General features: G+C 34.4%; 1 protein-coding gene and 1 long non-coding RNA gene across 2 annotated transcripts; one reads left to right on the forward strand and one right to left on the reverse strand.

Moving 5' to 3' along the window:
* Positions 1-1,696: 1,696 nt before the first annotated feature.
* On the reverse strand, positions 1,697-8,858 carry LOC125799460 (uncharacterized). Its single transcript, XR_007438438.1, has 3 exons — positions 8,680-8,858; positions 2,544-2,662; positions 1,697-1,976 (listed from the first exon to the last, which is right to left on the reverse strand). It is a non-coding gene; the product is annotated as an uncharacterized LOC125799460 (long non-coding RNA).
* LOC103041873 (CD209 antigen-like protein C) lies at positions 7,674-18,127 on the forward strand. The gene is made up of 6 exons (XM_007230549.4): positions 7,674-7,955; positions 11,354-11,473; positions 12,031-12,135; positions 13,684-13,847; positions 14,704-14,819; positions 16,014-18,127. Exons 1-6 carry the CDS (start codon positions 7,853-7,855, stop codon positions 16,168-16,170), a joined length of 765 nt encoding a protein of 254 aa, XP_007230611.2. The 5' UTR covers positions 7,674-7,852; the 3' UTR covers positions 16,171-18,127.
* The last annotated feature ends 245 nt before the right edge of the window (positions 18,128-18,372 follow it).

The following is an 18,372-nucleotide window of genomic DNA, read 5'->3' on the forward strand; positions in this document are numbered from 1 at the left end:
TTTTTTTCATAATGGCAATTACTGTTCTTATTTTTAAAATATCTATTAATGTAGCCTACATATTTCTATGTATTTCCTGTGATATATATTATTTAACAAAAACTAATTGATAACATTAGTATAGGCCTAGAAACACACACGTTGTAATAGGTAAATGATACATTTTCTTTATTCACACTCTGTCTGGCCCTCTTACCTCCAGAGGATTAATTAGGTCATTCAAAACACCTGCTTATTACATGTCTCTATAATTTTCACTTTTATGATAAGACACTTTTTACTTAGTTTTTTCTTGTTATGAATATATTATTAAAAGACACATTCTTTTCTACTGTATGGATACATTTGTTTCACTGGGTACAAACATTGCAAATATACCCTCAAAGGTCCTTAGGGTACAGGTGTTTACGTTAAAACCATTTTAGAGTATGACTCCAGTGACAGTGTGGTACCTTTATTCAGAGAGTGCATAAAGCACAGTGGGTTTAAAAAAATACACCAATTCATTAATGTTCACAGCACAAGTTATCTTTACACAAAATATGCCTGTTTGAATAATTGACATACATCTTTCCAAGACTGTAAAATACATTTGAGCTAAAAAGCACTTTATTGCACTTTTTTCACTACACTGAATTCATGTTTGCCTAAAAAAAACTAAATGTTAAAGACCAGAGGTGGAAAGTAACTAATTACTGTAATTGAGTAGATTTTATAAGTAATTTGTCATTTTTAAAGTAGTTTTTAAAATAGGTAATTTTACTTTTACTCAAGTACATTTTGACAAGTATTTTACTTGACTACATTGGAAAACTCACCATTACTGAGTAAAAAATAAAATGCTGGGGACAAAAAAACAAATTGTCTGAATAAAAAAAAAAATTACTTTTGTTCTCCATGGCAGTGCAGCTGAACTTTTCCCAGCAGTGTTTATTATGGTTAGCGGGAGAGACGCTGTGTTATTTAGCTGTGTAGCCTGGGGTCTGTGTGCGTGGCTCGGGGAAACCGGTGTTCTGTCGAGTTATGTCGAGTTATGCTACCCATCGATATGCGCCAACCAACAGCTTTTTGTATGTTTTCATGTTTTTAATGATAAATCATTTTTTAAAGTTTTCATTGGGAACATTAAACAGTCTGCTTGGAGGTAAAAAAAAGTTAAAGCATAGCAAAACTATAAAAATACAGTTTATAGTCACCTATATGACCCTAACCGTTTACCAGTAAAGAAAAAAATCTCAACAGAGCATCAGGTTTTATTAATAACTAATAAATATATTTGTGGAAATTGAAATGGTTTAGCGAACTGCAGTGCTGTATGTCAGAGGCAGGGGCAGCCACAGCTGAGGGCAGGGAGGCAGGGGGAGCCACTGCTGGGAGACCCATATTATTGATCCAAACAAGACATTAACATGTGCCACCTCTTTTCAATGTACAAATCCTGATATACAGGATTTATAGCCTGATCATTCTAGTTCAATGGCTTCTGCAATGGCCTGAAATAAATGTTACCTTCAACAAGCATGGTGACTTTTTTTTTTGGCAGGGAGTTTTTTTTTTCATTGTCCCAGTCATTTTTAAAATGTGTTGCAGGGTTGAGGTGCAGGAATGGTGTGTGTTAAAAATTAAATGAAGTTGACAAAAACATGAAATTAAGGAAGTTCTGTCTGCAATAAAACAAAAAACACAGTAAGCATAGTATTGTAGACTGCATGTTTTATTTAATTATAAAACATTTAAAATGCCCTGGAATTTTACTAAAGTGTCAGTAGCGTGCCATATTTCTGATGTAAACGGCTGATCTTCTTAGCACAGAACAGGCTTTTATAGCAGCCTCCAGCCTGTGGATTCTCCTCTGTCTGTTAACTCTTAGAAGGAAAAAGTCACTTTGTACAGCAGGGAATTCTGCTCTTTTTTTTCAATAAAAGCAGCCTCTGACATAGAGAGTGGCACAACAACTTTTTTCACTGATGATCCCACTGTTGAGGAAAAGATAAAAACATAAAGGTTGAAAACATTTTCCATTTCCTTTACTCATTCAATTTACTGTCGATTGTCTCCTACATATTAGAAAGCTATTTAAATTTGAGAATACAACAAGACTAGTACACAAAGTTCATTTTTTCTAAATAAATCTATAAACATAGTAGCAATTGTGAACACCTTAGTTTGGAAATACTGTCATAGTCTTCAGAAATGCAACATTTCTTTGTTACAAAGTTATTTAAAAAATAAAAGCTACTTTACTATGCCAAAGAGAATCCTGGCTGTTAAGACTCAAAGCAATACATAGGTCCAAAATGTGATATATAAAGCAAATAGGAATGCTGAATAAATAGAAACAAATAGATTTTTTTATTCTAAATAAATAGGCTGTTCCTTACTTGAACAGCTAGTTGGTTAATTCAACATGTCTGATTGGTATTAAACATGTTATACCATATGGGGCCTATATGTCTCAACATTCAGTTTTCCTTTTAAACAATTTTAAATAAAAAAAATCCTAAGCAATCTTGTCTTTGCCCCTGTCTGATCTCTCAACTTACGCCTTGGTATAAACAGTGTGTCTTAGCCACATGGAAGAACAGCCAATCTTATTGTTGTCTGCCGCTATTTGACCGGTCCTGTCCTCCTGGGCTCTTGATTTCTCCTTAACTCCCGGAGTCTTTATGAAAAAATCACTCAAGTTAGATCACTAGATCAAGTATTTTCACCAAGTTAATACTTGACGCAAAACAGAGGCTTTTCATTAAATTGTTTATTTACTTATGTAAAAGCTAAACTTTGTACGTTTGTCACATTTGGGGTAATAACACTTTATTTCATTGTTTTTTGTTATTTTTTTTAAATGTAATTTTTAATGTAATTTTTTATTTGTATTTATTTAACGGCAGGCTGAGGCTTGCTGCGACGCAATTTGCGGGCCACAATCCTCCATGCCTTGACTGCCCTTTTGCAGCGGAGGGCGGAGCGGAGGGTGGGGCGGCTGGCTGCTGGCTTAGCCTTGGACAGGGCTTTTCGGCGGGCGGGGCGGCTGGCTATATATATGATATATAATATATAATATACTATTATGATAGTATACATGTTAATCTATATTAATTTAGGTTTGCATTTTTTAAAACAACAAAGCAACAGTTTGAGAGAATTTAAAGAGAAAAAGTTAGACCCCGCCCCCACTCCTTGGCGCAACGCTGATTACCTTGCGAAAGGAGCTTACTTGTCCAATGCTCCCTGTAAGTACTGGAAAGTTTTACAAACCTAATGTTTAAATATATTTTAAGCTGTAGAAACTATTTAGTAGTGATTATATGCATGTAGGTTTCAATGCCCCTTTAACTGAAGCGGTGTGTTATTTGTAGTTATTGCATTTGTTAGTCCGTCTGATTTAATCAATCTATAGAACCACAAAAAAGAGACCAAAAATGCCTAATGTTTAAGTAAAGATTTCAGAGTTGTGCTCAATAAAAGCTCTGGTAGTTTGTGTTGCAAGATCTGGCAACCCTGGCCGTAGCACAAGAGTTGGCGCACAAGAAATGAATCAGCAGAGACTACAAGCTATAGCTGATTGATTTCAACAGCTTGTTAATTGAGCATCTGCAACTGAAGGCACTTCCACCTCTGGAACTACGGTCGACAGGTTAGTTTAGTTTGCTTTTGGGTTCGTGGGTCACAAACACTAGGAACCATATCCTTTACATTAGTTAAACCTTATCTCCTTGTTAAAGTACAATAAGATGAATAGGATGTTTACTGCTGAACTGAACATACAAAACTGCAACATCAGAAGATAAAGCACGGGGTGTAGTTTAGTACCATAGTTTAAGAGTTTTATTAAAGAGGATGCTTAGCTTACTTTAATAAGGAGGATGTAGTCTCGCAAAATACTGCTACTAAAATAAACCCCAGAACATTCAAAAACAACAGCTGTAGTCCGCATCCACTTTAATTCCACTTTTATTTAGTTTAATCATCATACGTGTATTTTTCAGAGGTGGAAAGTAACTTACTTTACATTAATTAAGTAGATTTTATGAGTAATTTGTTATTTTTAAAGTAGTTTTTAAAATAGGTAATTTTACTTTTACTCAATTACATTTTTATTGTATCTTACTTCACTACATTGGAAAACTCACCATTACTAAGTAAAAAATGAAATGCTTGTCTGAATAAAAAAAAAAATAGTTTTGTTCTTCATGGCAGCGCAGCTGAACTTTTCCCAGCAGTGTTTATTACGGTTAGCGGGAGAGACGCTGTGTAAATCAGCTGTGTAGCCTGGGGTCTGTGTGCGAGGCTCGGGGGACCTGTCGAGTTATGCTACCCATGGATATGTGCTTCTTTACGGCACTGCCCATTCGCCCACCCACAGTTTTTTGTATGTTTTCATGTTTTTAATAATAATTCTTTAAGTTTTTATTGGGAACATTAAACAGTCTGCTTGGAGGTTAAAAAACATGTAAATAGCAGTTAAAGCATAGCAATGTTAAGTTAAAAAATAATAATGACCTGTAAAACTATAAAAATACAGTTTATAGTCACCTATATGACCCTAATCGTTTAACAGTAAAGAAAAAAAAATGGATCATAGAAACTAATTTGTTCATGAAAATGTTTTATGGGGTGGTCTGAACAAATACTGCCTGAAAGGTCCAAATTATTTTATTTAATAATTATTTAATTTATAATTTGTTGTACTATTTTACATCAAATAAATAAAAGTAACTATGTAACTTTTACTCAAAGTACATTTTAAATTGAGTACTTTTTTACTTTTACTCGAGTAGATTTTTAGATGGGTACTTTTACTACACTTAAGTAGAATTTTAGCAAAGTAAAGGTAATTTTACTTTTAGGTAATTCTACTTTTTCCACCTCTGTTAAAGACATACATTAAAAATGGGCAATTTACTTACATTTTCAAAATACATTTGAGTACTGAATTAGATCATTTTCCCTGGGCGCACATGGGTAAAAGTGAAGTGTTGTTTTAATAAATGTAATAAACACAAACATTAAACAATAATTAGGTACAATTGACATTTTAAATCCTTGCGCAGCAATATTATTGTGATTCATCAGCTTTCTGAATCCTACCGCAGCTGAACTACCATGGTTGCGAAGGTCAGCTTAACTAAGGTTCGCACTATGTAAGTTACTAAAGTGGTTACCTCCATAGTTCCAACTATGCTTTTGGGAAACACCTGCGTCGCAGCTGCATCGTCCAGACTTTGTAAGTTGCTAACGTAGTTAGCAACTACGCTTTTGGGAAACGGACCCTGCACAACAGTTAGGAGGAACTTTGGACCATTCCTCTTCACTAATCTGTTTCAGTTCAACAATATTCTTGGGATATCTGTTGTGAATCTCTCTCCTGAGGTCATGCCACAGCATCTCAATTGGGTTGAGGTCACTCTGGTGTGTGTTTTTATAGGGCAAGGCAGCTTTATCCAACACATTCAATTATATTGATTGGACCCCAGGTTGGCTGACTCCTGAATCCAATTATCTCTTAGAAAAGTCATTAGCCTAGGGGTTCACATACCTTTTCCCCCCTCACTGTGAATGTTAACATGTTGTGTTCAATAAAGCCATGCAAACATATATATATTTTTTGTGTGGTCTTACTTTAAGCAGACTATGTTTGTCTATTGTGATTTAGATGAAGATCAGAACACATTTAATGACCAATTTATGCGGAAATCCAAGTAATCCCAAAAGGTTCACATACTGTTTCTTACAACTGTAACTGTGTAATTTGAAAACTTTTATATGTGACTTAGTTCCTTTTTTTCTCAAATCAGTGCCACAAGTCAGAAGACTTATTTCAACAAAGAGACAACAACTCTAAATGCAGTTTCAAAAACAGACGTTCACCTTATATTTTGTGAAATTCAGTGAGTTGCATGTTTACCTGTTACTTTTACATTTGATGCGTGTTGGGTTATTGCCTTGTTGCAAGGCACGGTTTGCTTTAGGTTTAGACAATAGTTTGAGCACCACCACCACCACCACCAACAGCTGATACAATGTTCTTAAGGTTGGAATGCTTTACTACTACATCCTAAACATACTGTGACCAAATAATTTAATATTTGTTTTTTTTTTTACCATAAAACTTTACTGCAGATTTTCCAGTGTTAATTCAACATTTTGAGTGTTAGATCTAAAAATACAGTTTTAACTTAACACTGGGAAACTTTATACACAACACAAACCCACTCAAACTTCTAAGTTAGTAAAGAGTCTATTTTTGTTTCTTTTTAAAGTCTAATGTGCAGGTTGGTCTATGTGCTACCCCAGACAGCAAAATATGTAAAATTAACATTCCCATCACTAATGCTTTGAAACAACGTTGATCTCTATTGTCAGAATTGTTTTATTTGTGCACATCATTTTTAATGTTGATTCAAAGTTATTTGTCCTATATGTGTGGTTTGTATTAAACTTTACGTACATTAAATATGTAAATCCTGTGTGTCTTTTATTCGTATAGCCTGTACTATGGTCTTGCAGTGTAGAATGGGACATTTAAATGTTATTACATTAATTAATACTGATTATAATTGCAATATTATATAAATGTATGATTATAATGTTCTTTGCTATTAGGGGCAGGACCTGTGCTGATTTTGATATTTTATAAGCATGCTTTGCATGGCATCAAGGATGGATTTAATTATACAGCTCTGGAAAACATTTAAGAGACCACTTCAGTTTCTAAGTCAGGTTTATGTTTCAGTAAAATGAACATTGTTGTTTTATTCTATAAACTACAGACAACATTCCTCCCAAATTCCAAATAAAAATATTGTCATTTAGAGTATATATATTTAAGAAATGGCTGAAATAGCAAAAATGATGCAGAGCTTTCAATCCTCAAATAATGCAAACAAAATAAGTTTGTGTTCATTTAAGTTTTAAAAGTAGAGAAATCAATAGTATTTATAATATATTTGGTGGAATAACCCTGGTTTTTATCATGCAATGTTGGCATGCTCTCCTCCAGCAGTTTTAAACACTGCTTTTGGACAACTTTATGCCACTCCTGGTGCAAAAAATAAAGCAGTTCAGCTTGGTTCAATGGCTTGTGATCATCCATCTTTCTCTTGATTATATTCCAGAGGTTTTCAATTTGGAAAAGTCAAAGAAACTCATCATTGTAAGTGCACTCTTATTTTTTTGCAGAGCTGTATATTTAGCAGCTAAATGTTTTTAAAGCATTTATCTTAAAATATGCATAAACAAGCACTGACCGGGTTTTATTAATTAATGTAAAATAAAAAAATGTATTAAACAAGCTTTGATGGTAGATAGAATTGATCATTTATTATCTTTTAAAAGTATATGCAGCCGTACTATTTTTCCAAAATACATATTAAAATATTTATGCCTATTTATTTTCTGTGTACATTTTGTGACGGGAAGCTGTGCTGAGCCATTAATCCTTAAAAAATATTATTTAATTGTTTTTTACTGTAAATCAGCGCGGTGACTCAGACATTAAAAACTTCAGTGGAAGTGGCTTAATTCCCACCCGTTTCCTGATAGGTCCCTCCCCCAGACTCTGATTGGCTGTAGTGTGCGGGTTCTGCTTGTGTGATTGACTGGTTGTCCACATAAGCGCCATACTCAAAATCAGACTGCCAATCGTAACGCAGGGTGCAGAGGATTGTCGGAATACAGGTGGGGAAACAAAACCCCGCCAGAGAGACAGCGTGTTGTAATGTTCTGGGAAGTTACGACTAGAGAACTGTTTATATTCCAGCACTTTAAATACTGCCCTCTCTGGAAGAGCTGAAACTGAACTGAGAGGTAAAAAACTACTAAACTCCAGACCAGACCATCTCCTGCAGTCATGTCTACTGAAGAGGGCTCGCACTCTACTGAGGGGATGTACTCCAGACTCGTAGAAGACGGAGGGACCGGAGCCGATGAAGAATTCGGAGCACAACCAGCACGTAATACCAGATACTTTTTATTCCGACAGTTATTAAACTAGTGGTAGGCATACAATAGCAGCAAATTTTAGAACACCTCTATTATGATATTTTGTAGTGCTGTATGGTCTGCTTTCTTATCTTAGCAGTTTTTTAAGACTGCTGCACTTCACCTGTCAGACCTCTACGTCTTGTCTTCTCTGCTGGTACTTCCTGTACCAGTTTTCTTCAGTCTTTATAGTGCGGAACAAACAGCACTCACAGCTCATCGGTAACTTCTCTAAAGAAAAGACTTCTACTTTTAATAGTTACAGAGTTCTCTGTGTTACTTTGTCTTTTTCTAGTTATTTTGATGTAAGTGTGAATGTGCTGTGTGTAGCGTGCAAATGTTGCAGTAGAGAGTTCCAATACTGCTTTACTGCAGACTGAGGCTATTTTTAAATACCTCATTACATCATTTTTTTAAATTCATTTTAATGAACAACAGTTAGAAACGTTTTAAAATAAATACAATTTTACACTAATAACAGTCTTTGCAGGGTCATATGTTACTTTACAGCATGTGTAATGCCCTGCTAAGTGCAGTTCAGCCACCGACCTAGTCCTAAAGTCTCTGTAAAATGCAAAATCCACCAGAGAGCCTACATAAAGCCATAGTTACACACTGAGGAGGGTAGTCCAGATCCAAAAACTAAAAATCCATGTTTAACTAGTGTAAACCGAAGTGTTCTAAAAATACACCTACCTCTTTCAATTGTACTTCGCTGGTGGTGTTTCATTGACATATTGTTCCTTAGCTCTGAATTACTGGACAAAGCATATAACACTAATGTGTTGTTTTCACAAACAACACAGGAACGAACTGCCATGCTGTTCCTAGCGCTGTTAGCTCCTATCTGACGAAACAGGCCTGGCTGCTTGGCTTCAGCTCTGTCTGTGGGCGGTTGCGAGCCAAGGTGAGTGAGGCCATGTGGACACGGGTGCTTTTCCTGATCGACTCGTTTTTCTGAATATTTTCTTTTACTAGCTACTGCAGGCAATGGAGTTTGAGGAAGAGTTACATGTGCAGCATGAATTTCACAAAGAACAAGAAAAAGAGTATTTTAGCGGAAGGACACCGCTGAACCAGTATGTCCACTCTTGATACTAATCATAATTCACCAAGGTGAGTCAGGTCAGGTCAGGTGCAAACGTAAGTTATGTCATATATATTAACATTATTATAATATATTATAACATTATGTTATATATGTAAAATATTAAAGAACATGAATAGGACATGTGTCTGTAGGAGACATACAGTTTTGGAAAAAAAATAAGAGACCACCTCAAATTGATCAGTTTCTCCGTTTTTAATATTTATAGGTATATTTTTAAGGAAAATGAACATAGTGATTTTATTCTATAAACAACTGACAACATTTCATCCAAGTTCAAAATATTTATTTAAATATTTATAACATTTATTTGAAGAAAATGAGAAATGGTCAAAATAATAAAAAGGTACATTGCTTTTAAACCTTAAATAATGCAAAGAAAACAAGTTCATATTCACAACAATACGAATGTTTTAAGAGTAGAGAAATGAATATTTGGTGGAATTACCCTGATTTTTAATCACAGCTTTCATACATATTGGCATGCTCTCCACAAGTCTTTCACACTGCTTTTGGGTGACCTTATTACATCTCCAGACCTGAACCCCATTAAAAACCTATAAAATGTAATAAAGAGGAAGATAGATGGTCACAAGCCATCAAACAAAACTGAACTGCTTGATTGTTAAAGACTGGTGGAGAAAATGCCGAGACACATGAAAGCTTTTATTAAAAATCTGGATTATTCTATCAATTATTGCCTCTGAACTCTTCCTTAGAGAACCTGTTTACTTTGCATTTTTTTGGGTTTGAAAGCACTACATCTTTTTAGTCAATTTGACCCTTTATCATTGTTATCATTGTATGTAGTTTGTAGAATAAAACAACAATGTTCATTTTACTCAAACATAAACCTATAACTAGCAAAATCAGAGAAACTGATTCAGATACTGAAGTGGTCTCTTATTTTTATCCAGAGCTGTATATACACCAATCAGCCATAACAATAATACAAATAATACAAATAATACAAATACTGAAAATTAATAAATATTCAATTAATTCATTTTGTGTTTTTTTCTCATTTTCTGAGTAATTGTTTTTTGGAAAAGACTTGAGTGTATGAAATCACATTGTGATAAAAAGATAGGCTTTCTCTGATAGCTCAGTGTGCACATATTATTGTATGGTTGAACTTCCTGCAGTGAACCTGCACTGACTTGTAGGTTGCAGCACTGTAGGTCCCAAAAAAACGATGACTGAACAAATAAAGCAGAACATTGGGAAAAACGACAGAGTGCAGAATATTTGAATTGAAGACTAGCATGTCTTATTTGGCCTCATCTCCTAACTGTTCTCTTTAGTAGCATGACATTTACTTTAAAATGTTTTAATTAATGAATCAAGAAATCATAATTTGTATGATACCAGTTCTGTGGTTTGTTGACAGAATGAGTCAGTGATCATCACACCCAGTATACCTGGACTGGTTGCAGTTTTTTTAATGGCAAAACTCTAAAATGCTGCTCTAACTGTTACAAAATAGTCTCAGACACTCGGGTTCACTTCAGTTTAACTGAAGTGACATTAGCAAGGAAAAATAATTCAACAATTGCTTATTCCAAAATACTTATTGTCTTGTGGATGTTCAGAGCCAAAATCAATATTTGCCCAAAGAAAAACCAAGCATATTGTGCATATTGTGTGCAATATTGTATTTTATGGCTTCCCAAGAAATTTGCTTTTTTTGTAATGCATGTGATCATTTTTAAAACAATTACATCCATTTCAAATCCACATAGGAGCTTTTAAGGTTACTTTAAGTTTACAGACTCTTAGTTAAAGACTCTTAGTTGTAAAGAAGCATAAAAAAGCATTTAAAGAATTACACATTATCACAAAAAGATACAAATCTTTATGGATAGGAAAGCTAATGAAAAATGTACCCTGAGCAAAAATGGCAGAAGGATGGTGTCCTCTTCAAGTGGCTGTTTATTTTTTCTTATTTCTCATAAAACATGAATGAAACCTTGATATTAATGCAACGCATCTAAAAATCTGCCTGCCTAATAATTGTGTCTAATCTGCTAAGAGTGATTGTGGTACAAGCAAAGTCCATTTGCATTGAAAAAAGTAAGTGCAACACTGCCTTTTCTGCCTTCTATTTATGCTATGTTCATCTATGAAATGATAAATATTAAGTGGTTTAGCTATTACAGTATGAAAGTGTTAGTAGAGTTATCCAGTGTGAGCACCAAAAGTGTTACTGTTAGGGTTAATAGCGTATTAATAATGAATCATTTTTCTCTACACTGTTTGTAGCCTCATCAACAGGGGTTAGAGGGAGGCTGGCACACCACGGACCCTACAAAGTGGCTACAGCATGTCTGACTGCTTTCTGCCTTATCCTGCTCATGGCATTGGTGGCAATCAGTGTACACTGTAAGCTGCTTGATTTCTGTGATATCATCATCATCTGTGTTTTGCAGACATGTATAAAATATTAGAGAGCCAGACTTGTGTAAAAGTACACGTGCTTTATAAAAAAAGTTATATGAGTAGAATTTGAAGTTTTCTTTGAGCTGCACACACAAGTGGAGGCACTAAAGGAGTCACTTTTTTTGTAATTAAGTATTGCATGTAGTAAAATTGTAGTATTGAATTACTGAAAGTAAAAGTATTAAACTCAGTGAAAATATGTGGTGAAGTAAAAGTGGAAGTATCTGCACATGATCATCTGTCATTTGTTCTAACTGAAGATGATTTTTAGGTTCTGGAAATTAGTGATTATTAAAGTGAAAAGAATATCATCAAACTTTTAAACAGTCAGTAGTTTATCTTTTAAGGCACTTACTAAAAGTTTATATGCTTTGGTATTTCCAGTAATTTCTTTTCCATTGTTTGGAAAAGTACACCTCTCCTCACTCTACACTTTCTTCATTTATGCTTTTATTTTCCATTACTCTTTTTTATACGCTGGTTGTGCCTTTCTATTTTAGATAACAGACGTGACACTGCGAGCATGGACCAGAACTCTCTGAAAGAAAAAAATAGAGAACTACAGAATGAAATTGACCAGCTAAAAACCAAACTGGAAAAGCTTGGTAAGTGACATTATTAACCCTTTTTATACAGTAAATGCCTTTTAAAGTGTAAACTAAAACTACATGAAATAACTAAATATATGCCAGTATAAAACTTTTAAATATAGCAAAAATAGTCAATTTAATTTATACCAAAGATATGTGAATTTAAAATTATTAGTGACATTTATATTGCATGCAATGTATATACTTTCATACTTGCCTGTATATATGTTTCATATCTGCCCTTTATAAATACATTAAATGCACAAATGAACACAATTTTAAATATATGTATATGTTCACATCTTTGCACTTCTGGTTAGGTGCTAAATGCAGTTCATTGACTGTTCATTGCATTTGCAATTCCAGTTAGACTAAAGTTAAACCTAAACTAATTTAATTTCAATTAATAAATGCTTATCTGTGGTTGTTTTTTTCTGGTCAGGACCATCCAGTGATATAGCCATTTTTTATGTGCAATATCTGCTTACAGAGGTAAAATTACTAGCTACTGGGAATGGCATGAGTTAGATGGTTAGCATTTGCTGTAGCATTTTAGCAAGCATTTGTGATGCAGCATCTTATTTAAGCTGAGCTTTTATGCGTTGTGAACACTCTGCCTGGAAGCTCAGACATGTAGTGACAACAAAGTGAGAAAGAATCACTCTTTTAGCAGGCTGCTTGCTAGAGCCCAGTTTTCACAAAGCTCAGTTTCACTTCTGTGAAACTGCTGAACTGGTCTTTAGAAAAGTAGGCACAGCAGTTAGTTTCATTAGTTTTTTCAATGTTTTTGTTACACACGGCTAGGGCTGCTAACTAATGACTATTTCAGTAGTCGACTAATTTGCACATTATTTGATTAGTTAGTCAGTTTGTCACAGTTATTTTTTGTCAGGCTCCCCATTTGTACTTCCTACTGGTGAGAGCAGCTAAACATTTGACCTCAAGACCAATTTTGCTGTACATTTGTGTAGTTTGACGTACCTATATAAAATAAAAAAACACAAGTCTATTTTTTACGAAACATTCACATAGGCTGAATGTTATTTTCAGGAGATTCTAGGCTCTCCCTAACACTTAGCCATCTAACGTAAGTTTAACAAATGTTAGTAATGTCAATAAGAGAGTGAAACATGTTTAACCTCACCTCAGCAGCTCTCTGCAGTAATTTAATTTGTCACTCTCCCACTATGTGTGTGTGTGTTTTCTTCTCTCTTCTTCCTCTAATCGTTGTAGTCCTAACAACGGCTAACAAGACTTTGGATTGTGAGATGCCAGGCTATGAAAATTAGCTACTAATAAAACATCTACTATAATTGAAATCAGCTTCTTCCAATATAGCCCAACCAGCAGAAATCCATTGGGGGAAAACACAAAAAGGATAAATGTTCTTTATTTGCCAGTCAATAGTCCATTCATGCATTATTGTATACAAACAAAATAAATAAACGGCCTATTTAACATATCAGTAATATGTAGGTCTGTATTGTATGTAGGGTTCTTTTTCAATGCACCCAATATGTAAGAGTTTGTACAATAACAAGCTCTCTCTCCCTGTGTGTTCAGAGACCACCCCAACCCCACAGCCAGTTCAGTGCACTGATGATTGGCTCTACTTCAATGGCAGCTGCTACTTCATCTCAATGTTCAGCCACAGGTGGATGGAGAGTCAAAAATACTGCGAAGACAAAGGTGGTCACCTCGCCATCATCGAGACTGATGAGGAACAGGTAAGAGAAACAGAGTATTTAAATATATATATATATGTGTGTGTGTATAATATATACATCTCTGAAAAAATAGACCACTTCAGTTTCTAAATTAGTTTCTAAATTAGAGTAAAATGTGCATTGCTGTTTTAGAAATCAAAATTTTTATGCATCTTGGCATGTTCTCCTCCACCACTCTTACCACTCCTGGTGCAAAAAATTCAGCTTGGTTTGATGGTGTGTGATCATACATCTTCCTCTTGAGTATATTTCAGAGGTTTTCAATTTGGTAAAATCAAAGAAACTCATTCTTTTTAAGTGGTCGCATTTTTTTTCCAGAGCTGTATAGATATTTTGTCTGTCTGTCTGACTTTCTTGGGTTTTTTAAGCGTTTGTTTTTGAAAGCCAAATATGCTGAGGTTGGAAGAAGGAACCTTTGCAGTGTTGAATAACATGATTGCCTAAGATCCTGTTTTTCTTTAAAAAATATCATACCCTTCCAGATTGTTTCTGAATATCATGATTTTTTTTTTTTTCAGATTAATTGATTAATCAATCATTATAAATGTTTTTTTCCATGCCCTCAACCACTGCATCCTATGGTTATGGCTTGTGTTTCTAGCTTTCTGTATCATATCAAAACAACAGAAACAGCTGAATGTAATAGTGTCTGTGTTTTTGCCCTTATACCTCCTCCATTGTGTTTTTCTTTCCCCAGCACTTTGTGCATTATTTTGCAGTTACAAATTAATGATTAATCAACACTGAAATTTGGAACATTGTCGATTATGTCAGTAATTCGTTGCAGCTCCAGATTATTACACACATTCATTTGTGATAATAAATGTATTTTTAAATCATTGTTGTCTGATCCTAGACTTTTCTATGGGACAAGTTGCCAAGAGGTCACTGGAATTCTTACTGGTTTGGAATCAGTGATGAAAAGGTGGAGGGAGACTGGTACTGGGTGGATGGAACCAAACTAGTTAGAGGGTGAGTTTCCTCTTCTTATGACCTTCCTAAAACTTTGGCATGAGCTTCTAACTCATGCCAAAGTGCATGCAGAAATGTTGCCTTTTGCAAAACCTCTATATTACAAAAACTCTATATTACAACTACTGCAACCTCAGTTCTTATACTATACCACTTTCCTCTCATTAAGAAGTTGGAGAATTGAAACACCCTTGTTTTTGGACAAGTAAATTTTTCAAATATTTTCTAAACTGATCTCATTAAATAGACTTATTTATGCATGAGTGTTGAAGGTATTACGAAGGGGGAAGGGGATGAACGTAAGTGCAGAATATTTATATTTAATAAATAAACAAACTAATAAACAAACAAACAAACAAACCAGATAAACCAAAGTTACACTGAATATAAAACTAAAGAAGACTTAACTTGAAAACAGGAATCTAACAAACAGCATGAGACACGTAACAAACCTGATAAGACCACAGATAGCAAACAAAAGACTAGACAAGTAAGACTTGAAACAAAGGGGCTAATATACAAGAGGAGGGAACAGGAAACTGGAAACACCTGAGGATCTATCAAGAGGGGGCGGGGTTACAGATAACTGATGACAGGGTGGGGCTAGGGCGGAGACAGGACTAAAACACAACAGTAGCACATGGCTGGGAAACACAACAGGTGAGCAGGAGCACAAGGGACCAAATGAGGAAGAAACACAAGACAGACATGGGCTAAGCTGTGACAGAAGGAAACAGTTCTTCATCTAGAATTAAAGATAAATTATTAATGCCATCTGATTCACAATGTCTAAAATCCTTCAGACCCACCATTTGTGTAATAATTAGAATTGCAAATAGAACATTATGCTGTGAAACAGCTGCACAAGCCTAGCATTATTTAGAATGATGAAATACCACTATGATCCAATACGAGGGCTGAACTATAGGCCATGTCTGCTTTTTGTATCTATGCGTAATGTAATTTAGTATAAACCAATACATTCGTTAAATTTAACTGACAAATCAGTTTACAGTGTTGTTTTTAGCATTGTTTTTGTTTTTAAGGTTTTTAAAATAGAAACTTTGGTCTAGAAAATTGGTCTAAGCAGCATCATTGCCAGTAATACTGCTGAAGGTTTGATATTGTTGGTTTTAATAGAAGCGACACTTTAAAATTAAAAATAATTTTTGCTTATATTATTTGCTCTTGTAGTTTCTGGGAAGATGGGGAACCAAATAACCACGTTAATGAAGACTGTGCCTACATAGTGAAGACTAAAGTGTTGAGTCGCGTGGCTTTCAAGAGCTGGTATGATGCACCATGTTCCATGTCCATACCCTGGATCTGTGAGAGGAAGGCAGCTAAATAATAACCATTACCAATTTCTGATGTTTCATGTCTGATGTTTTAATAAACACAGGGTGTGTTTTTGACCTTTCTAGTAAGAATTTACAGCTAAGAACCAGAAATTTAGCTTGTTTGTCATGAATTTATATGCTGTGAAATAATGACTTAAAGCTCCACTAGGTAGGATTGAGATTTTGTGCTCATGGGCTCCCCCTACATTTACAGTTTGAGTGTAATAAATGATTATTTTCTCTTTCTCGTTTTCATATTCGGTCTCTTTCCAGCTTCTGCCAGAGTGTCTGTATGTTAGTTTGTAAAGAATGAACCAATAGTCTTTGTAGAACTGTTAGAACTAAAGGTCGGAAAGCAGGTCGCAGTTCTTGCGAGCGATGGTCGTGGCCGGCTCAGAAAACTTACAGAGTCGGGTTTGAGCTCAGAGAAGCTCCGGCACAGACACGAGAGCAACGCTATTCCTCCTATTACACCTCAATGGAGCGCTGCAGTGAGTTTCCAGCTGTAATTTTACTTATTTAAAAAGATCAAAAATCAACCTACCTAGTGCTGCTTTAAATCTGAAACAAGTTTCATAATGTCAATCAGGCTAGTCCTTGGCTGTTTCTTTAACCCTATATGGCATAAATTATATTTTAGGGAGAATTTTTTTTATTTCTGGAACAAGATATTTTGACTTTTAATAACAAGCTGATTATTCAAATCAGGTGTTTTTAGAGCAGGGAAGCCCCAAAACATTAAGGTTTGGAGGTCTCCAAGACCAAAGATGAGAACCACTTATTCGTAATGATCAATCCAAGCCAATAAATATAAAAACACTGTTGTGGTACAAGGTTTACAATGAGAATGTAAGAAAATAAACAACTAAGTATCATTTTTTTCACATATTCTTGCACATAAACATATTTTTATTTATGACCCACTTGTACACCTCATTGTACTGGATGTAGATATGTCATGTAACATTATGTTAAAGATAAATAAATATGTAAATAAGAAAATAACTGAAAACAAATACGTATGTAAATATGTAATAACCAAAAAGTTGGTTTGTTGCCTGAGAGCAACACTATGCCATAAAGAGTTAATATAAAGTCTAATAAAAAGTCTGAAGTAGCATTTATACGATTATATCAAAGCTCAGATATGAGTCAGTATATAAGTACTTAGTCTTCTTAGTCACTTTGGTGTATTTTTTTAATTGTCAATAATATTTGCACAAAAGTGTGTGTGAGAATGTTTTAAAACATTTTGTACAAACAGCACCATGCAATGGATAACCAGCTAATGCCTGTACCTCTCTTAAAATTCTGAATAATGTCAGAAAAAAAGTATTTAAAACAACCAAAGTATATTTAACAACCAAAAACAAGTATTTATGTCACTGAAAATTTCAGTCATTTGAATAAAGAATCTCTGTGACACTGATTACGAAAAAAACAGACTAAATTTTTAGTCATGTTGTTTTGTATCGGTGTACAATGTCAATATTGAAAATGCTTTAAAAAATGCTTAACTTTTACCAGAGTAGCACATATCAATTTCAAGGGTATCTGTATATCAAAATCAGATAAAGGCTCGAAGTCTGGTGTGTAAAAGCATTTTTGTTAATTGAATTAAGTACATGTTAAAAGTCCCCCAGGATTATTGTAGTAGTTCTCATGTCTTTCAGCAGAGGGCAGTATTGGGGCTTGGTTCATTTTATTAACGCTGTGCTGTTATGCTGTGTCATTACTGTACATAAAAACTGGTTTGTTTTATTTGCTTGTATTGTAGTTATATTTTTTTATTACGTTTCAGATGTATTCATTTGGAATGCATTTATTTGCACTGATGGGGCTATTGTTTTATTAAAAGAAGATCTAAAGGGACAGAATACAAGTAAACCTTGTAAATAGTTCATTTTTGCTGACAATTGTTATAAAAACAATTTCTATTTTGTATAATAAAGTACTATATTTTGTTCAGTTTTCTGTCATTTATTCTTAATGTACTTTAAAAAATTAGACTGTATTTCATGTATTTGACAATGGTGTTAAAAGTGTTGACATTCATTACTCTATCAACTCATCTCAACTCAAGCTTTTTACTCAAGTAAAAGTGTAAAACAACTGGTTTTAAAATGACTCAAAGTATAAATGTGAAAGTAATGCAAGGGGAAAAAATGCCGTTAGGGACAAAAGCATAGGCTGCGCCACAGGAGCCTTCAGTA

The sequence above is a fragment of the Astyanax mexicanus genome, chromosome 3 (genome assembly GCF_023375975.1).
Source record: "Astyanax mexicanus isolate ESR-SI-001 chromosome 3, AstMex3_surface, whole genome shotgun sequence".
Classification (NCBI taxonomy): Eukaryota; Metazoa; Chordata; class Actinopteri; order Characiformes; family Acestrorhamphidae; genus Astyanax; species Astyanax mexicanus.